General features: G+C 45.1%; 3 protein-coding genes across 4 annotated transcripts; all 3 read right to left on the reverse strand.

Moving 5' to 3' along the window:
• Positions 1–5,346: 5,346 nt before the first annotated feature.
• LOC142880435 (rac GTPase-activating protein 1-like) lies at positions 5,347–10,696 on the reverse strand. Its single transcript, XM_076014365.1, has 17 exons — positions 10,539–10,696; positions 10,032–10,129; positions 9,384–9,586; positions 9,113–9,267; positions 8,872–8,941; positions 8,693–8,746; positions 8,349–8,426; positions 8,144–8,258; positions 7,912–8,060; positions 7,550–7,714; positions 7,343–7,438; positions 6,969–7,167; positions 6,735–6,840; positions 6,205–6,337; positions 5,961–6,069; positions 5,759–5,867; positions 5,347–5,479 (listed from the first exon to the last, which is right to left on the reverse strand). The coding sequence occupies exons 2-17, from the start codon at positions 10,114–10,116 to the stop codon at positions 5,404–5,406; spliced, it is 1,902 nt and encodes a 633-aa protein (XP_075870480.1). The 5' UTR covers positions 10,117–10,129; positions 10,539–10,696; the 3' UTR covers positions 5,347–5,403.
• A 1,818-nt stretch (positions 10,697–12,514) lies between these two features.
• Positions 12,515–16,565, reverse strand: LOC142880390 (major intrinsically disordered Notch2-binding receptor 1-like). Its single transcript, XM_076014275.1, has 3 exons — positions 14,567–16,565; positions 13,981–14,199; positions 12,515–13,753 (listed from the first exon to the last, which is right to left on the reverse strand). The coding sequence occupies exons 1-3, from the start codon at positions 16,562–16,564 to the stop codon at positions 13,562–13,564; spliced, it is 2,409 nt and encodes an 802-aa protein (XP_075870390.1). The 5' UTR covers position 16,565; the 3' UTR covers positions 12,515–13,561.
• A 1,754-nt stretch (positions 16,566–18,319) lies between these two features.
• evc (EvC ciliary complex subunit 1) lies at positions 18,320–24,933 on the reverse strand. Of its 2 annotated transcripts, none has more exons than XM_076014207.1 (20): positions 24,527–24,933; positions 24,326–24,442; positions 23,982–24,068; positions 23,582–23,805; positions 23,418–23,502; positions 23,235–23,333; positions 22,982–23,110; positions 22,703–22,792; positions 22,392–22,608; positions 21,256–21,404; positions 21,085–21,183; positions 20,792–21,004; positions 20,575–20,684; positions 20,228–20,429; positions 19,862–20,086; positions 19,618–19,753; positions 19,429–19,525; positions 19,221–19,347; positions 19,026–19,122; positions 18,320–18,916 (listed from the first exon to the last, which is right to left on the reverse strand). In XM_076014207.1, the coding sequence occupies exons 1-20, from the start codon at positions 24,704–24,706 to the stop codon at positions 18,768–18,770; spliced, it is 2,832 nt and encodes a 943-aa protein (XP_075870322.1). In that variant the 5' UTR covers positions 24,707–24,933; the 3' UTR covers positions 18,320–18,767. The 2 variants fall into 2 exon arrangements, with proteins under 2 accessions (XP_075870322.1, XP_075870321.1); XM_076014206.1 differs by having other exon boundaries at positions 22,703–22,864; positions 24,527–24,932.
• Positions 24,934–25,070: the final 137 nt, after the last annotated feature.

A 25,070-nucleotide genomic window follows, 5' to 3' on the forward strand; every position in this document is an offset into this window, starting at 1 on the left:
GTGTTTGTGTGTGTGTGTGTGTGTGTGTGTGTGTGTGTGTGTTTGTGTGTATGTGTGTGTTTGGGGGTGGGGAAGGGGCTCAGGGACAGAGGGAAAGTGTGTGTTTGGACCAGCTGCACGGCAAATCTGTTTATTCTGCACAATTTGGCATCAAACACAACAGACTGCTGAGCGCTTGCTGCTGCAGCGCGTGGCGCCCCATTAAAATGGAATTTATCGCTGCCTTAAGAGCAAACCCGAATTACACTCCTCTTTTTTTTAGGTCCCCCCCCTTCTGCGCTCTGTCTTCCTCCGTCATCCCACGCTCTTCTTCCTCGCCCCATGGCGATGGGTTGGTTTGCCGCTCGCAGCAGCTGTCTGGTCTGGCGCCTCATTACAGAAGCAAACGGTGACACGTGCTTGACATGCCCACCCACCTGTCAAGCCTCACCTGACGGAAACGCATGCGTTCACGCCACCCTGGAGAAAGGCTGCACAATTTAAGGCCGTGGCGGAATCCCGAGCACTGTTCTGCAGGGGTTGTTGTGCTTCACAGTAGCCAGTAACATGTCCGGACCGATTAGCCCGCGATAGTCATTGGCCCAGTCATTATTTGTTAATATTAAAACTCTAAACGAGAGAAAAATGATTTACTGTTGATTTGTTATGAGTGTTATGAGGGAATTTGTGGTCTAATTAGAGACGGAACCAGTGAAACAACTTGGAGGAAGCCTCGGAACCAAATAACCAGGCCTCCACTAAGCCCCTCCCTTTCACAGTTACCGTCCAATTCTACGTTGGCAACTGAAACTATGCTGTAAACGGTTAGCTGGGTTAGCCAACCTAGGTTGCTCACCAAAGTTCCCAAATGTGTCAATTCTAACACCCCACGGTGTCCGAGTGTGGCAGTACTCCAGATTGGTCTTGGTCTCAAGACTGCTTTTAAAGGGGTTTTCTTTGATTTATAAAAGTCTTTCTAAAGTCTTGGTCTTGTCTTGGTCTCAAACCCCAAATGTCTGGTCTGAATCTCAAAACTCTCCAGTCTTGATAAGGTCTTGACGACAACACTACTGTGTCCAACGTCACTGTCCTGAGTCAGTATGTGGTTCTTATCATACATCCACGTGAAGAACGTAACAAGTGAAAGTGTCAGTTTCCTAAGTTTGTCAGGTGTTTCTCATTTAGTTTTTTACACTTTGGGTTACCATCTAATTTTGTACAGTCCCACTCAAAAGTCAATCTGTGCCACTGCTTTAAAGACTCATTTCACAATTGAACAAACAAACAAACAAAAAAGAAAGGTGGGGAGGGGGGCGACTTGTTTTATGGACCTGCTCTGTGTACATTTTAAGATGGTTTATTGTCACCACTACAAACAAGTGAGTCTCTGCTTAAGATTTAGGATGCATAATGTTGACGTCAGCAGCGTGACGAGCCTTTCCCTCCCGCTTAATTTACACCCGCAGCCAGACTTTGAACTTGTGCTGCGAGGAGGCGCCTGCCTGAACCAGGGGGCCCACACCTCGCTCCATAAATCTCCTCACGCCAAATGATAAATTCATATTTAATGACCGCTGCTATCGTCCGCAAAAGGAGGAGCGTTCTTTCATTATGGCCTCTTTTCCCCCACTGCTTGGTCGAGATAATTGATTTCTCTGTGGTAACAAGGTATCGACCACGCACGCTCGCCGGCTCAGACTGTGATTCGATTGAAGGGAGGGGTGGAGAGAGAGAGAGAGAGAGAGCAGAGGGCAGAAGGGATGGGAGGGGGGTAAAAGGAAGGAAGGATGAAGCTGAAGGAAGAGATAAAGTGAGAGAGTGGAGAGTGAAGCCAACAAGCCAGACAGTTATTTTACAGTTTTCTATTTAAAAAAAAATAATTTAAAAAAAATTGGCTTTAGGTGGGTGTAAATTGGACAATAACTTGTTTTGGGGGGATTAATGCTGAACCTAGTTTGGTGCGTCAACGTTGCATGTTTAATTCGCCAAATGGAAAAGCATATTGATCGCACAATCTGTCACATAATTCACTGAAAATAGTGTCAGGGACAAATCTGGAGGAGCACTTCCTCCAGCACATGCTCAGCCTGCCGAGGACACACCAGCACTTTTGCTGTCGGTCTCTGTGTTCATGCATCTCAAGCATCATGTGTTGTTGTTGTTTCGTTTCGTTTGTTATCGTTTTTTCCTTGACAAACTGGCTACTGTTCCCAAAGGGAATCTCTGCCATGCTTCGTCTAATCCATACAGGTCTTTTTATCAGTGGGATTTTGACATGACATGACATAACTATGACACGGCAGTCCAAAGCTGCACAGTTAAAGCAATGCAGCTGCTCTAGATTTAGACATTAGGTGCAAATAAGACAGTAGATTGATGTTTTTCTGAGTAGTTGATATTTTGTGACAACTCTTCACAAGATGTTTCACCAGCTACACCCGCAAATGTTTTCTAACAATTACGTAATGATGATAATAACGAAAGCAAAAAGGAGAAATCCAACTCTATCCTCTCCTTATTTTTCCATTTCGTATTGCTTCACTAAAGCAGAGTGTCCCTGCGACAAAGGGACCACAGAGTGACCACAAAGGGACCACAGCCCCATCGAGCATCAAGCTAAAAACCAGAAGGATTTTCCAGGAGACTGCAAACAGAGGGCTAAATGTGCAGTTTAAAACGGAACTTCAGCCTCTTGAGCACGATCAACTGTGGAAGGCTGCTCCTCTGGGACCCAAAGTTACTGATCATAAACGTGATCAGGCTGTTGTGTTTGGTGCAGACCACGAGGGGCCCTGACCTCACTGCGCACAATCACTGAACCCTGTGCAGTCTGAGACCGACACGCATGGACTGTATTCCCAATCAGCCAATAACTGCAATAACTGAATTAAACATCCTATTGATTTTTTTTATTTTACCCCCTCCAGCTCCTGGAGCTGCTTGCAGCTCAGGTGGCGTCTCTGCCTGCAGTCCTCTGTGCAAACACAGGTATTAAACAGCGCCGGCGTCGCTGTGTGTTTACCAGCTTACATTCTAATTTATTTAAGAGCTCTTAATTGGACCAGTTACTCATTTGGCCTGCGCTGGTCCCACGGCAGAGAGGGAAGCTCTGTCACACTGCGGCATGCTGGGAATACGGGGCTGCAGAGACGCGCGGCGCACGCAGCCAGCTGTCTGAAGTGCGCAGCCGAAACCGCGAGGCATAAATAAACACACAATCCCCCAGATGAGCGGGCAGATCGACACACAGGAGACCTTATTGCAGGCTAATGAACTATTAATGCAGACTGGAAATTCAAACACTTTTTTTTTCCCACACAGGGGTCTTTTCTGCACTCACTTGTAGCTTTTTATATTTAATTTATTTTTTTTAAAGAGGGGGATGAGGACAGTCTGATTAGGATGAACCTCTCTGTTTCACACACACACACACACACACACACACACACACACTGCCAAGGCTCCGCATTGAATGAGGCCACAAAAATGTGTCAGTGGGTTCAGTGTGGCTTAGCACTCCCCATCGCGACTGTTAATGGAATAACTATAAGATGCATAAACAATTGGCGCTTTAATTCATAATAATGTTAGACCTCATCGCCTGCCCACTCAGCCCAATAGATTATGGAAATAACTCTGACTACTGGAACAATGGGCCAAATTGCATTATCTTTTAGTGCCACGTCGGCTGTGAAATGACTGGCTCTCTCTCGCTCTCTCACTCTGCTTTTTTGTGTTCCTTCGCTGAAGATGATAAAATAATAAAAGCAAATATCCCATTAACGGCAAGGGGAATAAAGACTGCCAGACATAAAATGGAGGATTCTGGCTGTTGGGAAAACAGAGTTCAGGTCCAGCTGAAAGATTCCCTCCCCCTGCACCAGCCCCGGGGCCTCATTTCAGCAGGGATCCTCGCACCAGACGGCCCTTCATGCACTAACAAAACCCACTGAGACAACAGCAACAGTCTTTTGATGTTTAATTTAATTTCTTTCTCGCTTTTTTTTTTTTGTACTTTTGTGTTCTCCCATTCTGAGCCAAGACAAAACAATGATCAAAAGACAGAGAGTGAGGCCATCATTTGCAACAGTAACATCAGTCAGACAATATTTCATTAAAAGAACAAAGTCATACCGAGGAACGAGTACATGAATATGTAAAACCTAAATGAAGGCAATTACAGGTGTAAAAGTGAGCACATTTCTTCACTCTACTTCCGTTTAATTAGAATAAATGTGACTCGGCTTTGGTCGACCTCTCTCCCCTCTGGAACGTTCCCTTGGACCAGTAACATCACAGCATAAACTCTGGAGCTCATCATGATCACAGTAAGAGCATTAAACAGAGTGAGTAATAAAAAAAAAAAAGAAGAATAACAGAGACACTGCAGTTACAGGCACTTAAAAGCTTAAATGTGCACGCAAGATCAGTTTTTACATTCATATATTTTCACAAAAAAGCCCCAGATTTCATTGCGATTATTTTTTGTTAGTTCTCAAGAGAGATCAGCTGAGAGATGCTAAATCACAGGAAAATCATGTGGTATTCTAAAGAAATTGTCATCGTGTGCTGTCAGTAACATTGTATGCGCATATATATATATATATATATATATATATATATATATATATATATATATATATATATATATATATATATATATATATAACTTATGATTGGTGCTCTTCATTGGTCAAGGCTTACACACTAAAAGTTGCGAGAGAGCAGCCTCTAGTGGTGAATACTTCCAAGTAAACCACTTTTAGATTTACAGGTGTGGTGCAAAATTTAAAAGGAAACAAAGAAAAAGATTGCATTAAATCAGTGTTTAAAATTATAGTGCGTGTAAAGGATGTAAGTGTCAAGAACATTTATGACGTACAATCAACAAATATAAAAATGAAAGAAAAAAAAGTTCAATCATGTTGTGATCGTGCAGACATGTTTCACATGTGTCTGAGCGGCCTTCACACTGTGATTACAACCACAGGTTCGAAGATGGACCAACACAGGACAATACAAAGCTTTTGGCATCAATTCCAAACATTTAAAAAAAAAAAAAAAAAAAAAAAAAACTAAACAAACAATAAACAAATATGGACCATGATCGGTCACAAAAGCTCTTAAACCTCTTACAATCACACGGAAATCACCAGTTTTGGTCTAAAATAAGAATGTGGAAATAAAAAAAAAAACAATAAAAAACCTTCAAGACATGTGTGCAGACAAGTTTTCACATAAAGGATCTGGTAGGAGCATATTGCATAAAATACTTGAGTTAGAAAAAGGTTAGTGAAACAGTTAGAGACTAAACATTGCACAGCAGCATTCCCATATAGTTTGTTAGATACTGTATATATGTCAGCAAAACCACCAACAAGTACAATGTGGGTGAACTTTCTCTCTTTTTTTCCTCCTTTGCCCTTACTTCAGCTGTGGGGAGTCAAAGAAGTTGCCCTGGCGGTGAGCGGCGGATGGTGTTTTGCTCCGACTCCCAAATCTAAAAGGAGAGAGAATCACTGATTATTGTCGATGTGGAGCCGGGACTGACAGAGCAGTTTAAGATCCTCGCACGACAGCAATAAGCATTATGGCCGCGTGGGTGTATGTGGAGCGGAGCACCTGGAAAACCTAATTAAAATGCTACATGGGAGAGCAGCAGGCTAATGTAATTAGCTGGGATTAGCTCGGTGACATTTGAAGGATGCGGCGATGCTTCTTCTCTCTCGGCTTTATTAACAGACTGTCGGAGGGAGAGGCAGCGCAGGAGGAGGCTTACATGGTGGTGCTGGAGAAAGTCTGCATCATCCGTTGAGACAGTGAGCTGGAGGAGGGCGTCTTCACCATCGTCTGGTGCTCCGGGGTGGTCACTGGTCCCAGGATGCTCACTACAGATCAGCACATTCTCCGACTTAACACCAGCTCATTTTTTATTATTATTCTTTTTTTTCTTTTTTTTTCTATTCCCTGCAGTGTTTTACCTTTCTGATCTGGAGTGGCGGGAGGAGGGGCAGCACCCAAACTTGCAGTATCTGCATATGCAAACTGGCCCCAGTATCTGGCTGAGATATTGAGCAAGCACTCAACAACCTGAGAGGAAATAAAAACGTTTGCCAGTAGTTAGTAGCAAGACCACAGTGGTGAAAGCACTACTGTATCCATGTAAAACTCAGAGGCGTCTCATTAGCTCCATGATCAAGCAGGCTGTGGTTTTGCTCGATGTACCCTCGGCTGTCTGTTTGTGTCATGCAGGATGGTCATTGGATCCGGGTCAGGGACGGCGTGACCTACGAGGGTGGGGCCAAACACTCGGGCCAAGTTGTGTTTATCCATCTTGTTTTCCACACACTGAGAAACCCTGGGACAAGACACGGGTGAGACATACCGGTCATTACGAGCTAAACAAGCATATCATCATCAGTCTAACACTCCTGCTTTAGTCACAATTATACAGCCTACATAGTTTGAAGGTCCCATGTTATACAACATTCACTTTACCAGCATATTTAACCCATTGGTGGACTGAAGAATCCAGCTTTTCTTACATTGGGTGGCTGTACTTCCTCTTTGTGACGTCACAAAGGGCCCTGATATTGTACCGATGTTATTGACGTTTGTTATGTCTGGGATAAAATATTAACTTATTAAATATAAGAAGAAAAAAAAATTAAATCTGCAACCTTTGATACAAAAAGACACAATGTTAGAGGAAACAGAGTTAAAGATGATTGAGTGAGAATGTGACATGGATTTACTTCTGCAGGTGGATCATGAGGCAGGCCAGTGTGTCCCGGTTGGGCAGAGGCAGCTCACTGATAGCTTGATACAACAAGGCCATGCTGTTGCCATCATCCTGGGTTTCTACAAACAAGCAAACACATTTATACCACACAACTTCAAACACACGTCCGTTCCATTTTCAAGCTCTGCATTTATCCAAAATTGGAAAATTGACAAACGCAGTGCAGATCAAACACTCCGAGCCTCACCAGCCGCCTCCATGAAGGTCTTGTTGAGGTTGAAGGTGAGCAGCGGCTCCGGGAGGTTGCGGAAGAAATCTTTGAGGGCCCCTGCGATGACATTTATGTCGTCCACCTTGCTGAGCTGCGGCAGAGTCTTCCCTCTCAGCAGCTTCTCCTTCAGCTCTTTGACCGAGCGCTCGTGGCCGGGGACTCTGTACAGGCCAACCTGGCGTGTGGGGAGATAAAAGAGAGCGGCTCTCATTGCCTGGCTGCCCGCGATAGCGCCGCTCCTCCTCGGCGAGATGACTAATTCCAAAGAAATTATCTCTTGTAATAACTCAGCGACGGGATCAGACTTTAACACGCGGGCTGACAAGCACTTTAATAAAAATCTCTCTCACCTCACGGAGGCCTCTGTGCTCAATCTCCTTAATGCAGTAGATAACCATGGCGGGTATTTGGGGAGCGGTGACTGGAGCAAAGTCAGCAAGAGTGGCCTGAGCGCAAAATATGTCAATTTAATGGAGGCCAAGATTTGGGATTAGAGACGTAAATGGAGGCTGAGGAGCGGAACGGTTTGCCGTGAGGCAGCAGCGTGGAGGAGGTACCTCCGCGGTCCTGACGGGGGTGCTGACGGCCACGGGACTGCACGGCATGGGGCAGCGGTCGCGGCACTCTGGGTGGGTCACGGCCCGACAGTCCTGGCAGCGGAAGTACACCTTGCCAAACTTTGTTCTTCGTCCGCATGACACGCAAAATTCAGACTTGATCACCTTGGAGACAGAGTGATAGTAGATAGTTAACTTGCTGTTGCTGTGAAGGTTCTCAGTCATCCAGGTCCAGATCCATCTTAATGAATATGTGTTAACTTGGGGCAGCTGGACCTGTTCTTGCGATCTTGAAGGCGTTCCAGCTGCCCCAAGTTAACCCCTCTCCATGACATCAGACAACATCAGAGCTGCAAACTTACCGTTTTGGGGATAAAGTGGTGTTTCTTTCCCCCTGCATTGGCTCTGGGGGTCTTCGGAGGGGCCGGGTCAGGGACCGGCGTGCTGGGAGCCTCGCTGACCGTCTCAGACTGGTCAGTGGTGGTGGTGGTGTCGGCCCACGCTGGGGCAGCTGCAGGCGCGATCACATGTCGGTGAAGGTCACGAGTGGAAGAATTTAGAAAAATAATGCGAAAAAAGAAAAGAAAAGCTCACCAGTCTTTCTGCTGCGAGTGTAATAAGGCACAGTTTGAACGGTGGAGACGGCCTCGACAGTGCCACCGTTTGCAGGAACAGTGATTGTAGTTTTGGCCACGATGGATTCATTTATCTAAAATCAGACATGATTGGATATGGAATAAAAATGATTGCTTTTTTTTTTAATGTTGGACTGCATGTTAACTGCAGAGGTCAGCATTACCCTCTCTGACGGTCGTCCACTGGAGCGACGTTTCTTCACGGCCAGAGGGGGAGCATCAGTGTGCTTTCTGGAGGAACGCTGTGGATATAGAAAAATAAACAGACAAAAAAAACGTCAACAACTTTAGAAATATTTCACACCACTAATAGACGAATGTGTTCCTACTGATATCGAAGAATTCACAATTGTTCAAGCAGTAAAACTCCCCAGGCCGGAACAGATAATCTGTCCAAGCACTTGTCAGGTACAAGTGAGTCAAGCGTTTAAATATTCCAAGCTATTTTCCCCATTTTTAATTGGCGTCGCACTGAAACGTAAATGACGTCAGAGAAGACATTGCTCACCCTCTTCTGACGTTTTCGCAGTCTCACTGTCTTCATGGCAGAGGAATCCCAGTCCTTTGGGTAAAAAAAGAGAAGAGAGTCAAGTCCACTTCAAGCTTGATGAACACAACCAGCCCTCCATTTGATGTACAAATCATGAGATATTAATAAATACATGGAGTGATACTTAGTGGACATACCAGGGAGTCATCAGTTTGGTCGAAGCTGATGTCTGACAGCAAAGATGCAGATTCATCAATGGTTGTTAACCTGTATAATAAATTAACATTAAGATACTTAATTATACTACGGCCAACAGTGTATATATGTTAAAGTTTTATGCTAACAGTGAATTACACTTAAATTCTTCACCATCTAGTTATTTATACATTCATTAAATCAGGAAGTTGATCAGTTAAAATTCCTGATGGGGGATCCGACCTTCGACTGGTGTTCACGCTGCTTTTGGCAGCCTGGGCCGCCTGGGAGTGAGCGCTGAGGAATGCCAGCGCTGATCGCTGCTCTTCGTTCAGGAGGAGACTGTTGCCATTGTTCTCAGACACAAGCAACTCACGGATCAGTTGGAGCTGACGTTCCTAATGAGACGGCGACAGATCCATGTGTTGACAAAACATACCGGGATCTGCAAGTGTACTAAACAAGAAAAAAACTATAAAAAAAACAAAGAAAATATGTGCTGCTTTGCACCGACCAGCTTCTCATAAACTGCCTCGGCCTTCTGCCGCCGGCGGATTTCCACGTCGACCTGGTTGCGGGCGTGCTTCAGCTTCACCTCCAGTGCTCCCCGCTCTGTCTCAGCCTTAGCCAGCACCTCTTTACAGGAAACCAGGTCCTCATCGGCTCGCAGCCACTTCTTACGGCACTCCTCAAAGTTTATTGCCGTCTGGAGGAACTCTGCATGAGATAATGGAACAGAAAATTATGCCACTTCACTTTATTGCCGTCCTCGGTGGGGGCCGGTGTGCGTGTGTATCAGTGCGGAGAGAAATTCCTGCTGATTGCCACTAAAAGACAGAGTACACAGCAATAGGCGAGCTAATGGGTAACTGTACTTTTGTCGTGGTTAAAACGGAAATGAATGGCATTAGCAGGTCTATTCAAATTGAGATTTTTACAGCAGCCTATGCTTTGTCTCTGACCCTCTCTGAACTACAAACTGCGGCTTCCAGGGATTTTCATCTGTGGAGTCAAAACACTTAAAAATAGTATGTGAGGGGGGGGGGGGGGGAATAAGATCTATAAAACATATTTTAGTAAAGCGGCAAAACACAGCACTACTGTTAACCACACAGGGTCAACACATACTGAACGTACAAGCAAATAAGTAACGATAACTTACGTGGCTCTATACTATCGTTTAGCCCATCCACCAGGGCGCTCAGCTTCTGAAACAGGTTGTGCAGGTTCAGCACAGGCGACTCCATGGTGGCGCACTCACTGCAGATGAGATCAGCGTGGAAATAAATGATGGACAACCACAAAAGCCATTGCTACTTTGTCTTGTTTATATTTCACATCGCAATTTAGGTGTAGTTCTTCACACCGTGTGGAACTAACACCGCGTCCAAGTAGTTACGCTGGGGAGGAAATACAGCAACGTGCGTTGCACGACATTCGGAGGTTTCGGTGAAAGCAAAATGCGAGAACACAACTTGTAAAAAAAAAAAAAGAAGCTTTGCAGTGTTTTACCAGCGACAAAATGAAAGCAACGCCGCCGTCGCAACGGGATTGAGCTCTCGCTTAACGTACTGGCACGCTAACATGCAAGCTAGCAAAGTTTGTTTTGCTCTCGCTTTAACGTCCCAGCGCTCATGTACTTTGAAAATAACTCCGACAAAGCACTCACCTATGTAATGTTTCCCCTGTGTTGTGGTACCTCGGTGTAGTGAGAGTCGATGTTAGGACCAGGGGTCGGGTGTTTATTCCCACGCCACAAAAAGCAGAGCCACACCTGTCTGACAAAGTTTGAACATTTTTCAAAGTTCAAAAACCAGCGCCGGTTTTTCTTCCTCGTCCGTTTGTCGTGGAATGTTCCAGAGCTCGCTACTGCCTCCGCGCGTCCGAGACTGTAACTGCAGGCATCGTGCAGGCGCGTAAGACATGAAATGCTGTAAAATAAAAAATAAAAAAATAATAATTGTAACTATTCAATGAAGGTGAGGGTGATCAAATGAAATATAAAAACTAAGTATAATTCAAAGATGAGATAGATAAGATACTTTCCAATATGGTGCTTAATAATTTAAAGAAAAATAGATTATATTTATTTGTATTTTAGATTTTTATATAATTGCAACATATTGTATAAATTAACTCTGTAAATAAATAAATATGACATCATAAAAATGCTGCGTAAAACAGCCAGCAACTCAATGTGTTGATTGCTGTGGGCCTGGAACACTGGATGCATACAGACAGGAGCACCATCAATCTGCAGGGATGGCATATCAAGGTGCAGCAGAAGCAGCTCCACTGTGCAGTTTAATGGGGGTAAAACAGAGACACCCTGAATGTATTCATACAAAAGATTTAAATGCAAGGGTGCATAAGACATTTAGGGTTTTCTAAGAAAACAAAAACAAAATATCACCCTATATATTTTTTTGTTTTTCTTATTTTTTAATATATTTGCAGGCAGGCTGGAGAATTGCACTGTGAAATGTCCCCACAATATTGTGCGCCTGAGCTTGTCCGTATTCTGAATCTTGCCAGTCCATTATAGGTTGATTAGAGATAATGGGATGTGTCAGTCAATAATAGCTCTCTGTCTTTATTAATTTTTCATCTCTGTATGTATATATCCACCGGTGATAGGCTTTTCAACCATCACAATTGTCTTTTTAAAACAATTACTGTCTGCCCTCCCATAAACTGAGCTGACTATTATTACTATTATTATGATTTTGCATCCACTTACAACACTGCTGAGAAAAGGAGCCAGTCATAAAATCTTGTAAAACCAAGCCTTGCAGATAACTTTTTGTTTGTCACAGCATTGTGCAATTATCTTTCCTTTAATTGATCATTTTCAGACCAGGCAGCATATTATAAGAAACATGTTACCACTTTCTTAAGTTTATTCAGACAGGAACCATAAACATACATCTCCACGATGCTCTTCAGTATGGAAAATGATTGTTTTTTTTAAACTGATATGTTTACTATGATATGATTTCCAAGCAGTTTTTTAAGACACAGTGTTTACCTGAAGATTGGGTCTCATTATAAGTAATTGCATCCAGTGTGAACTGGATGCATCAGGATGCTGTAATGCACCAAAGTTTGAGAGGAAGCACCTGCAGATTGTGCTGACTGCAAGGTTAGCCCTAAACAGTGGCACCAATGGAAGGTAATGGATCCACTAACAGCCTCATGGGGATCACTTGCAGATATATATCTACTTAAGAGGATGCACTGAAGCAAAACATTACCTCTTTACATCCTGTGCATTGCTATGCACACAAAAGCGGATGGCCTTTTGGAGACAAGTCAGGAAAACAAGACTTAAAAAATCTGCTCCATTTGTGAAAACAAAGACAAACACTTGGTTTTTAGTGGGGGGAAAAAATCATACACAGGGAATATTTTCTCATGATATTAAGTCAAATCTTGCTATCCTACTGTGACCACTCTGTAAAACACATTGTAGCAGCATACAATCAACTATTGTTTGACAGTCTAAACAAAGACTGAACTTAAAAACACCACAAAGATATTTTTTATTATATAAATGATATTTTGACATTCAATATACTGTATGTGCATATTTTTGTTTGTTTTTTTTATGTTACCCACGCATTGATTGGTTTTAAAGTCTGGCACCAAAAGATGATTTGAATATCTTTTCTCATAGAAAAAAAAATGAAATTTCACACCACTGACACTGCATCCATCATCATGTTGAAGCACTGGATGAATTTGTTGGTGGAAAGTGAGTCCGCAGGTATGTGTTGGAGCTCTGGCCGAGTGAGTGCAGAGTAAAGATAATGTGCAGAGGTGCACTTCAAACATCCCATCAATTGAATTAAAAGTAGAATATCCCTCTCAGAGAGTGTTTACTGGCACAGGCTCTTCCCTTTGTGGCTTCAACCATAAGACTGTTATCGTCCATTTTTGGAAACCTGACACTTTGTAAACACTTAAGCATGTCCGTCATCAGATTAAACATCTTATAACTTCTATTTTGTAAAATCAAGATGAAACTCTATAAAAATAGTCATTTTTGATTTAAGCACAAGCAGAATATCTTTTTACTTAAAGGGAAGACAGCAACTTTAAAAATAAGATAATACCCATTGTATCATGGCTTAGTCTCTAATCTACAGTTCAAAACTGGAAATGTGTAAGTATCGAACTGATTATCATTATTTTTGCATTGCAGCGAATTAAGCCCTGTGTTATCACTAAATGTTGAAGCTGTTTGAAAAAGCATTTTGTAGACTCCTGAAACAGTTTCTCAAAAAAAAAACCTGTGGAAAAGAAAAGTATTAGTAAACTGACCTTTGCGCAGTGGCTCAGTTGTACTGTCTGCATTTTCTTTTCCTCTTACAAACCCTTTTGCATAATTTATATCTTTCCTCCCCATGACTTCCTTTGCAGCCATCAAGCAAGTTCATAAAACAACAATTAATAAAAGAAAATTGCAGTAATTGTACAGAAACAAAACATCAGGTGAGGTTAGACTGCATGACAAAGTGTAATTTGGAATCCTCCTGTCCTTTGAAACAATGGTCCTGCATGCAGAGATGTGTAAGGAGCTCTTACTGAAGGCTCCGGGCGTCACAGTCTCGTCCACTAATGTCACAGCGAAAGACAAATGCGTCTCCAGATAGCAGGGGCAGCGATGCAGGCATCCTGGGAAGGTCTCCATCACCCAATGGTGCATATAATAATGACGATGATCAGAATAATAACCAGCGCAGCGCCAATGAGTGAGAGGAGTTTGCAGATCTTGGCCCGGCGTAGGTTAGCCTCTTTCCGCCTGAGGAGAGCGTCGTAGCCTGGAGTGTAGATATCGTCCATCCAGAAGTCCATGTTGTTGGGGTTTAGAGACTCCTGGCCCTGAGCATCCCAGAATATTTACATCAGATAACTTAGAATATGGATTGGATTTAAATTTGTGTAAACACACAGAATTTAACTTTCATTTCACATATCTACTGTCTTCATAATATATATATATACATATATATATATATATGTATATATATATATATATATATACATATATATATATATATACCAAGATCATTTTTTACATCCTCCCGTACATTTAGCACACATCTTACCTGTAAATCTAATGGGGTGACTCGAGACTCTCTGTCATCCACAGTCCATATGGGCCTCCCTCTCCCCTCAGCCAGTCGGGGGTCCATAATCTTCCCAGACGTCAGCCCACCTGTCAGGCTGCTGTCTTTGTTTCGGAACAGGGATGAGTTAAACACTTGCTCCACCAGGTTGGAGGGCTTTTGGGAAATAAGATTGGTTGTGCTGCCTGACTGATCAGCCTAGAGGGAGACGGGCCAAAAGCAGGTTTTATGTACAAATTATGTGCAGTTAGATATTCACAGAGTGTGCAGTTAGAGCAAATGCAAAAATACTAATAAAAATGCTCAATATTTATTTCTAAAGATTTTTTAAACTAAGACTAGAATGAACAAACTTCATTGTATCATCTTAGTCTGTGAAGCAAACGAATGATACTGTTTCAGTTGTCAATTGATTACACAATCACTTCTGTCTTTCGAAACTTAAAAGCAACACCAACACATTTTACAGATAAGCAGTGAGGACACAATGAAACTCTACACTTACTGTATCTCCTTGCTTTCAATGAAAAATTAATACAGTTCATAGTGATTCAGGTTACTTTACCTGACCATGTGGAGTTTTGCCCTCTTTACTTTTGGAGAAAGACACTGTCCAGTCTCTAGCAGAGTTGGTGACATTTGGCAGTTTGGCATCAGTGACAATTTTATCCTCTGGCACTGTTTTGGGTGTGTGCCGAGACGAAGCGTCCTTCTTCCCTTCTTTCCTGCTCTTTGAATCAGTCTGACTTTTGCTGCTCTCTGTCTTATCTGCAGGAGTGTTCCATCGGCTCCACTCCAGGCTACTGCTGCTGGTGCCTGGAAACAGATTTCCCGACGCAGACAGGGGCTGGGGGTCGGATGATTCGGAAGGGGTCAGAGGGTGGCTCATAAACGAGGAGACGCCGCTCAGAGGCTCCAGCCATCGCCCGCCGGTGATCTGTCCACCACCACTGATGGGCTGCTGGATCTTCTCATCCAGCCGCTGCAGAGCGGACAGGACCTGGGAGATCTCAGCCTTGACATCATTTAGAGAATCCAACTGTCTCTCTATCTGGCTCATGCGGAGCAGCAGCTTGCAGACGCTGGCCTTGAGACCATCATCGCTGCTTTCCAAAGAGTGAAAAAGCCTTTGAAGTTGTCCCAGGCGGCCACGTCTGGCCTCGGTGGTGTCCTGGTTAATGCCTCCGGAAACGTCGCTGGGGTGCAGGACTCCTGTCGAACCGCACATGCTAATGTCATCTAGGAAACGAAAGATGACGCTGATATCATCTTCGCAGAACTCAGGGTCATCTAAAGAGGTCATGAAAGAGAGACGATCAGCATGGACCAGGCTACGGAGGCGTCGGGGGTCCGGTGGGTCTGTCTGGGTTCCCTGAGCCTTGAAGATATCAACGACATTAGGCAGTCCACTATCACCACTCTCAGCTCCAGAGGACTCCCCCAAATTGCTGATAGCAGGAGACGATCGCCTTGGAAGTTGCCCCCCTTTTGAGTCCATCCCCAGTCCAATAGTTCCATGGCCTATGCAGTCCTCGAGACTGTGGCTCTTGTTACCCCACATCGGTCTCTGAGCCCTGGGTGGCTGAAGGTGCTGTGGGGACCACTCAGGAATTGACCCGGGTCCGAAGTAAGTTGAGTCCTGTAGGTCATCGAGGCTCTCGTGCTTAGTCCGTTGCTCTGGCGGCTGGTTGACTGTTATTGGCGACGGATAAGGGTTTGGGATAATTTCAAAGCTCTGATTGTCAAAACCTTTCTGCCCTGCGCCAGGACTGGGAGATTCACTGTTCACGGTCACTTGGGGGATCAGAGGTGGCTGGTTGTGAAAGTCCTTCCGAAAGATGCTTCTCCTCTGGTTAACAGACGATCCCTGCTCCGGTTCAAACACTTCCATGGGCGCAGAATCCGCACTGGACTCGCTGTCCGTTTCCAAAGGCAGATAAATGTTCTTCATGATTTCGTTTGGGATTTGACCACTAGGGTACAAGAGCGTTGTGTGAGGCAAATCGAACGACACGGCTCTAGCCCTGATTGGAGGGGAGGACACAAGTGAGATTGGATCTGGAGGTAGACTTGCTCTCTTGCGGGCTGAGTAATTTGATCTTGGAAAAAGTAAGTGCTGATCAATAGGTCTCTCACTGGAGTCAGAGTGGGCACGTGCTCTCTCCCGTCCATACACATTCAGCTGCTGAATGCCAGGCAAACTGGGACCAGGGGATTGGTCAACGGGGAGGAGTGTCTGGGCTCTCATTGGTTGGCTCTCATCTGAAACCCCACCTGTCATCTGGAGAAGATTGAATATGGTTACGATGTCGGCAGCGACACCTATGGGTGAAAGCCCCTGTCCTCGGGCATTGACGCGGTCTCTGAAAAGAGTCGCTGGAAAACAGGGATCCTGACAGGCGGCAGCAAACAAAAGGCTCCTGAGTTCGACGAGGTGCTCCAGGTCGAAACGGGTGCTGACCATACGGCAGAGATCCTGGAAGGTCAACAGCTGGCGCATGTTGGCCAGTTCCTCCAGGATCCCCAGGAGGACAGTGGGGTATTCCTGCTGCAGGTTAGCCATGGTTGCTCACCTGGAGATGGGGGGGAACCATAAGAGAAGATAGAAACTGATTCAAAAACAGAAAACCATATTTATCCCGAGGGACAATTAGGAGGGTATTGCATCAGTTTACTGTCTCGGCACTGTACTGACAAAAGCCAGATAAGGCAGAGCAAACACATCAACAGTTGTAGTGAGAGCCACTTATATAAAATCTAGATAAAACTATGATTTCGCAGCAGTTTGACCAAAATTCACATTTTGAAAATAATTGCATATAATTCTTTGATGATGTGATAAACAGCCCAACAGGACCAATTTCTATAAAGAATAAGAGTACATATAATATGATAGAATAAGGTTGTGACTGGATTACATGACTGATAAAGAATATTAAGTTTTGAATATGTCTTTTTATATTCATATTATAATTAGTATATCATTTTAGTTTTACTTCAGTTATAATAATATATAATAATAAAAAATATGGACGGTAAATGTTCACCACAGGCACAAACGGGAGTCCGACATCGGAGGGAGATTATTCCAGGTCACCCCCGGGTGACATCAGAAAGGGAAGGCGACCTTGTTTTTGGGCCCTAAAATAACCGATCATCTGACCAACGTGCCGTCACACTGCGCACATCCCCAGCTCACTGCCGGAGTTTTTTTTTAGGTCCATCGTAGATCTTCCAGTAACAGCAAACTGTCGATTAAAACGATGAGCCGGGAAAACATGTGGGACAGGGCAGTAAATTATCTGTGCAAAGAGGAAACAACGCGTCATTTTTAGCCCTGTGTTGCGTTCAAGGAACAACGCGGATCAATGGAGAAGATGATAGATGGTCAAAGCAGGAGGTGCAAGTTGGGCAGCAGAGGTGAATCTGGCTGCATTTCCACTTACCCGCGTTTACCAGCAGAGCACTGCAGAAACGGCTGCATCCATTAAAAAAAAGAAGAAGCGTCTATCAAGATCCAGTTTCAAGAAAATATCGAGGCCATATTCCAAAGACATCCTGTCGGTCCCGGTCCCGTCACCCTCCGTTAAGACACATCTCTAATAACGGCTGCGAAGTAGCCGACAGCTCAGCCAGGAAAGGAGAACATTAGAAATCAGGTCATCTTCCCACAAGTCCCTGCAGTCCCCTAAGGGACTCAGAGACACATCCAAACGGTTTCCCCTCTCCACAGATCAGCGGCGGCCACACAGTCAAAAGTGCACACACATTTCTGACGGAAGACATCGGAGAAGACTGGTTAAGTCCTGTGCGTGTGTGTAGATCAAGCTCCAGGAGCACGTAGTCCCAGCATGCCATATAGCACTACTTCGACACGCGTGCAAGTTAAGCATTGCAACCAGCGGCCGGATGAAATATTGATGTCTGCTAATTGACACAACGTGAAAACTCCAAACTGACTGTAAACCCTGAGCTAAATGGCCTGCCAGCATTCACGCTGACCCGTCAGCCACCCACCAGAAACTTTTCAACATTACTCTGCATTATAATCCATAAAGGGCTCGTACTTAAAACCCCATTAGAGGAGGGGAAGGCCGAGGCTTTCATCGCCTGAGTACTAGCACTCTGCCGCAATCACAACGGACATCTCTAATTCGCCTAACAACTCGTAGAGCTGCACATCCATCATCCCGTGTACTCAGGATTCACAGGCAATCAATGCAGGGGAATGACCCGTGGTATGAGAGCGCAGATACGGGCTATGGATGCACAACTGTCAGGCCTGAAAGAATGATGCGCATGTAATGAGGCAAAAATGAACAGAGCGTGAAAAAATGCTTTATTTGTGATTCATACTATTTACAGCACACACTGTGCACAAATACATACACTCATTGAGAATAAAAATGAATCATTTTGACATTATTAATACATATCTGAAATACTTTTCTTAGTCTCAAGAGGTCAGTACTGTAAAATGTGGCAACAGAGCCAACAAACAAATATATTGCAGGCATTAACTGAACCTCGTAACATTTCAATGACTTCTCCTGTCGTCTAAACCTTCTGTCCATCATAATTAAAGGAGGAATCAGAGCCAAACGTCAACTCAATGCGTCACCATACTGTGGCTGAATGGTGATGCACAGCAGTGTTGAACATTAACTCTTACATGAAGCCAGTCAGGAGTAGAAAAAAACTGCCCTTCGGTTCCCTTTGCTCTTCTTTTTACTGTACAGGAACACAAACGTTTATGTACCAAGTTTTCAGATGGGATGAGAGTCTCTCTCCGTTTTCTTTTGCGGTTTAGTCTTCTTTGTAGGAGTTATAACAGTGGGAGTGAGCGAAGGATTCAAAGCTGGATCCAGAGCTGGATTGCGGGCGAGCAGGTCCAGAATAGCGGCACTATTGGTGCCTGTGAAGATGTGACAACATAAAGAACAGGGACAGTGGAATAAAAAGGAATGTGCATTTCATATTTTACACATAACGTGTATTTCCTGGTGTTTGCCGTCTGTGCTCACCAGCAGTGTCCTCGTCAGAGCTGTCTTCAGGGTCTGAAGAGCAGAGAGAGACCCGGGCCAAGGCTGCCAGCTCTGTCATGAAGCTTTCTTCTGCCTCCTAATGGACACGGAAATGAGTTACTAGAGTGAAACGCAATCGCAGGCTTTTCATGGTTGAGCTGGGAAAGGGATGGCGGCAAAAATGCGAACACGAACCAGCAGCTGGGCTTTGACCCGCTCAAAGGTCCGATCCAGGGCCACTTTCTTCTGCCTCAGGTGCTCGTATCTCCTCTCTTGTTCCAGCTCACTTTGCTCCAACACTCTTCTTTTGTGGAGTTCCACCCTGAGAGACAGGAACTTAAGAAAACAACTCTTGTGGCTCTAATGGAATGTGTGTTAGGTGTGGATTGCGGATGCGCGACACCTCTGTTGGAACTCGGCAGAAGTTGGCTTCTTGCCCCAGTTCGCCAGCTCCCTCAGCAACAATCCGTTGATCTGAGAGTCGTGGCCGTCGTTTCCCTCTGAGGAAAAGGTTGACATGTTTGTTTGTGCCTTTATGTTTCCTGCTGTACGCAAAAATCATGTCCAGAATGAGTGCATAGTGCCCTCTCACCCTGCTTTATGTTGTCCTCGTCCTGCTCTAACGCTTTCATAATGTCCTGCAGGTTGGAATAGTAGCTCTGAACCAGTCCAGTCAGAGAATCTTTGGTCACGTACACACTTTCCGAGGCTGCCTCCGTCAGGTGGCGCTATTGAGAGGGTAATGGGGGGGGGGGCAAAGTGATATGCTGCTAACTGGTGCATTGGATGAAACACAATGGCTATAATATGTGGCCAATGTAAAACTCCAACCTCACCTTGACCTCGTCGCCTTGTGTCGAAGCGGTCACTGATTCAGTGGGCGGGGCCTCCATCATGCCCTGGATGGCGTGGCTGAGGGCGTTGCCCAGCACCAGCTGCACGTGGGTTTGAAGAAGCTCCATCCCAGTTTCCAGCTCGGACAAGAACTCCTGCTGGAAGTTGTGGCCCACCAGCTGACTCTCTGGACCCACGTGTCTCTCCGCGAGGCTGGCGCTGCTGTTCTGTGGAACAGATGTGTGCAAAACAGCATTGAGCTTCCTGGGAGGGGAAGTGTTTCACTGGCGCACCACGCGACGACTTGTTTTTCCTTTTGATGCGTTTGAATGGAGGTATTGCTGAAGGAAGGAATAACGCTTCCTCACCTTGAGAGTGGAACCGAGGCACGAGTGGCTTTTAGTGGGATCTTCCATTAGCGCAGACCTGAAGTCAGTCTGAGACAGTGTCTTCAGCCTGGACAGCCTCATTTCCTTCAGCAGGTGCAGGCAGAAGCGCCTGACCGCAAAGTGCCTCTGCACCACTGCCAGCAGGTGCTCGTGTTTCTTCTCAATCAAACCCCTCACCTGGCTGAGGAGAGGAATGTGTCACATTATTTTCAACTCGCTAAACTACCGGTAGTTTAGAGCATAAACGGAAATGAGTATGTGTGTCGGTGCAGCTCTTCGGCTCCTTGTTCCCTTTAACACTTTCAGCAAAGACGCTGTGATCTCACCCGTTGAGTGTGTAGCTCTGTCTCACCCCCATGGCTCGGAGAATCTTCACCTGCTGCTCCCTCAGGTGTTGGAGGCAGGCCTGCACCAGAGCCATCTCCTCACTCCACATCTAGGGACAGACGGACGCTTAATCAGAAGCAATGCAAAGCCTTGAGTGTGGGAAACCTCTCAGCTGTACGATCCGTGTGCAGACTGAACAGCCAGGTGCTTTTCAACCTGTCCATCGCGATCCAAGTGGCCGTTGATGGCCTCCAGCTGCATCTTCATGCTGCCCTCCACCTGCCGCAGCTCTTCGTTCAGCTGGCGCTCCAAATCCAGCCAAAGCTCCTCACAGCGCTGAGCAGAGAGCTTTGACTGAGCACCGACCGAGGCGAGGAGCACACGTTTCGCCTGATCTCCAAGTCTCTTTGACCAGAGGGTTCTGAGTTTCTAACGGTACAACAGTGCAACAGTCAGGGAAATGAAGACATCAGGCCAGAATTACACTAAAGACACTCTGTCATTTATACCTTCCAGTGGTCACAGAGGGTGTCAGCCACTCTGCTGTCCTGCTGAAGCTCTAATTCAGAGATCTGAAGACTGTGTTTTACCAGCAGCTCCTGGTACACCTGAAAGAGATGTTTGGTTACCAGTCGACTAACTTGTGACTTCTATTTTATAACTTTTAAAACTAAACTGACCTTAATGAGGCGCTGTGGATCACGGTAGGACTGCGCTAGCTCCAGGGTGCGGCTCTTCTCTTTGGTCTGGCTCCGCAGCAGCTTCTTCCTCTTTGACTCCATCCTGCTGCACTTATCATTCAGCAGCTCCTTTGTTTTACTTTTGCATTCTGGAAGACATGCAGTGAAGTTTTGAATAAATCAGACAAATTATACAGTTCAAAAAGGGCAAGCACAAGTTTGTAAAATAAATAAATAGATTACATAAAAACAACAACAAGGCTCCAATTGAGAAAAACAATGACACAACGAAAAAGCAAAACAGCCACCCGCGGGAATATTAGTGCACATTAGCACGTTTTAGCTTGCTGAGGAAGTCTGGCTACAACTTGGATCTGAGTGCAAAGTTTTCACACACGAGAGAGCCGTTTCCCCAAACGACAGAAACAGACAAACCACAATAAATGATGCATAGGCATTTTGTTGCAGTCAAGGTCTTTTCCATATAGGGTGAAAGGGGTAATCTAATAATTAAAAAAACACTCTAATAATATCTAGTAATATTTTTGTTGCACATGGTAGTGCTAAATGTGAGCACAGGTGCTCAACAAGCACTGGAAACTGAAAAGAAATGTGACATGCTTCTTATTCTACAGCAGAGGAACAGCAGAATTCTGTGAGAGTGTGAGGTGCAGTCACAGGAACAGCATCCTCTGCTGTCCTGAAAGAAGCTGACCTTGTTTAAAGGAGCTAAAGAAGATTCCCAGAAAATGCTCTATTTTGAGATCAAACGTCATTGTCTGAGTGGAAAGTAGGCTAGCGTCGGTCCACTGCTACCTGCCACGAGCAAAGAACAGACTGTGCACTATGCTTTCGCACTAGGAGTCTAAGCTCAGTCTTAGACCCTGAAGTCACACTTGATCTTGAAGTCTAGTGACCCACTGTGCATGTAGAAGTCAGCTTGAAAAGGTGGTCTCAGTCCTGGACGGTGACGTGTGGATTACTGTATTTCACCGTCACTCCGCCTGCTTCACACTTGGTGTTGGACAAGGAAAGCCAGAACGACAGTTGATCGCTCATTTCCCACTATTTTTGTACTTTTACAAAATAGGTCACTTAAACCCCCATTTTTTTTACTTTTCTCATTTCTTTCTTACCATCAGTGCACAATTGAAGACTCTCAGTCAGAGTTGCCTGAACCTCAGAGAGAGTCTTTTCCATGTCACTAAAGGCCAAGACGTCGTCGCTCGTCAGCTGCTCCAGCAGTGTCGCTATCAAGCTCTGCCTGAGGGAGACTTCCTGTTGAAGCAGTGCAGGTTGGGACTGCAGAAGGCCAGTCAGCTCCTCCCACCACAGCAGCTTCTGCTGGATCCTCTGGACAAATGGATGTACGGTCACATGTGATTTCTCTCCGAGTCATCGCAGGGAATTTAGCGAAGACAGAACTGCCAAACTAATTCCACTGTACCTTTAGCTCGGCTTCCTGTGAGTCCTTCAGGTGGTTCTCCATTGCAACAAGAGTCTGGATGAGAGACTCAGTCAAATCCTCACACTCATCCTGAGAGAAAAAGCTGGATTTCTTCTGCATAATCTGGCAAAAGTCCTCGACCTGCTTGCTGAAACGTCTGGACTGTGAGGAGACATTCACATCAGGCTCTCCTTCAGAACTGTTGCTGTAAGTGACAAGGGTCTAACAATCTCATTACCATTCATTTGATTGCGTGAAATAAAGTTTGCCGAGTTTTACCTCTTGAAGGTCTCGCTCCAGAAGATCTTTCTGACTTCTTTCAACTCCCTCCAAAGTACAGGAGGGGTCCTCCTGCTCCTCGCTGGCAGCGCGGCTGTTTAGCAACATTTTTTTATGCTCATTCAGTTCCTGAAATAAAAGAATGTGTTTTGCAATTTTAGACATTAACTTTCTATAGTCATCAACGAAGACTTTTAATCTAAAACAGTCATGGGTAGAATAATGTATGTGAAACTAGAATCTGTGGTCGTACCTTCTCCTGCTTCTGAAGTGCACTCTTACAGAAGTCAGCATAAGTTTTGTCGTTTGGGAACCGGCGGCTCAGTAATACTTTGAGACTTTGATGAAAAAGCTGTTGAGAGAATCAACCATTGGATCATAGACATGTTACTGGGCCTAATTACTATTTTATCATAGTATTAAAAAAATAACTGACCGTATATTTTTCCACCTGAAGCTGCGAGCAGTGTCGCTGTATATCTTGCAGGGCCAAGCAATACAGGCTGATTCTGCCTTCGAACCTACCAAGAGAGGCATCCATGTTGTTCAGCAAACTTGGTGTGAGAGAAAAGTTAACATCAAGAGGTGAGCGGCTCTCACCCTGGTTGTGCGAGTGTGTTTGGGTAGTTAGACGCCCTGACGAAGCTCTGGTTCTGCAGGCTTTTGGGGACTTGCGAGGAGGAGATGAACTGACTGCTGTCGTCGTTGTCCTGCTCCTCGCTCAGAGACTCTCCATCCGAGGCGGACGATGACTCATCGTGCGGCATCGCTGGCAACTTGGAGTGCTCGTGCAGAGATGGATTGGATGCTCCGTCTGCCAAAGGCTGAAAGACGCAGGGAAAGGTTGAAGCGCTGGCACGATGTCAGTAGCTAATTTGGCAGCGCTTGAGCGAAGTAAGTAAACTGCAATCATGAAACTCATTTCAGCGGACTTCATAAGAGCACAAAAAAAGTTTATTTGCTTCACTAGCACTAACTTTTTCAAATGATGAAAACCTACCCTGTATTTTTGGTTAATGGGGTAAACCACCTTTGCTCTGGTTGCAAACGCGGCCACATCACTGCTAATGGGTGGCTGCCTCTTCTCCTGGACAATGAGACAAACAGAGTGTGAGGTTAACGACTAAACATCACATATGGTTAAATTAACTCTATACAAAAATCCCTGGTGTGTGTGTGTGTGTGTGTGTGTGTAAGATCTAACAGGACGCAATTAGAGGGGGCGTGGCTAAGTTTTGATATGGAGCACCAACATCATCACCTGAAAGCTAGTGAAGGAAATGATAGTAGTGCAGCGACGATGATCCTTCCGTCAAAGAGCCACTTAATTGCGTCAAATCTCACTTTGTCACTGGTCGCGCCACACGGAGCCTCCTTCCTGCTGCTGCTGACACCGTTGCTCTGGTTGTTGTCCACCAGCAGATCGTCATCGGGCTCCAGCAGCCGCCTCGCGATGTAACCCTGATGGGACGAGGGGCAGAATTAAACAGTACAACTCCATCGCAAACACTGGTTCACGCTGAGGTGGCGTGACGCTTCACTCACTTGTCTTGTCAACAGCAGAGGCTTCAGGCAGAAGAAGTAGAGGAGAGCGGCGGCTAATATTCCCGTCAGCCCCCCGCACACCGTGGATACGGTCAGCAGCCCGGAGTAGATACGCAGCGACTTGGGGAAAGTGACCAAGACGTCACTGCTGCATCCCGACATCAGCTCCTCGACTGCCATTTCCCATCGTGCGGTGGTCTTAAAATGTTAGCACTTTCTCCATCTGTGTGCTAAAGTTAGCTGAAGTTTAAACGGCTTCTTGCGTTCGAGGAGGGTGGTCGAACCGCCGGGGGCGGGTCGCCTCGAAGTTCCCGAATGGAATGTGATGTTTTGTATCCCATTTAAAACGAGTTACATGTGGAAAAACCAGGCGGTCAGTGAAAGTTTTCTCTCCTCGAAACAACGGAGTGAAAATACTGTAAACCAATAGGCGAGCGTCTCCTCGGAGCTGCGTCAAGGTGGGATGGATGCATAGAAAAAGACCGGAAGTTAAATTAGCATAGCTTTACTTAAAATACGAAATGGACTTTTGTCAGTGAAAATG

The sequence above is a fragment of the Nelusetta ayraudi genome, unplaced genomic scaffold (assembly GCF_046127955.1).
Source record: "Nelusetta ayraudi isolate G7.1 ecotype Tasmania unplaced genomic scaffold, CSIRO-AGI_Nayr_v1 ptg000168l, whole genome shotgun sequence".
Classification (NCBI taxonomy): domain Eukaryota; kingdom Metazoa; phylum Chordata; class Actinopteri; order Tetraodontiformes; family Monacanthidae; genus Nelusetta; species Nelusetta ayraudi.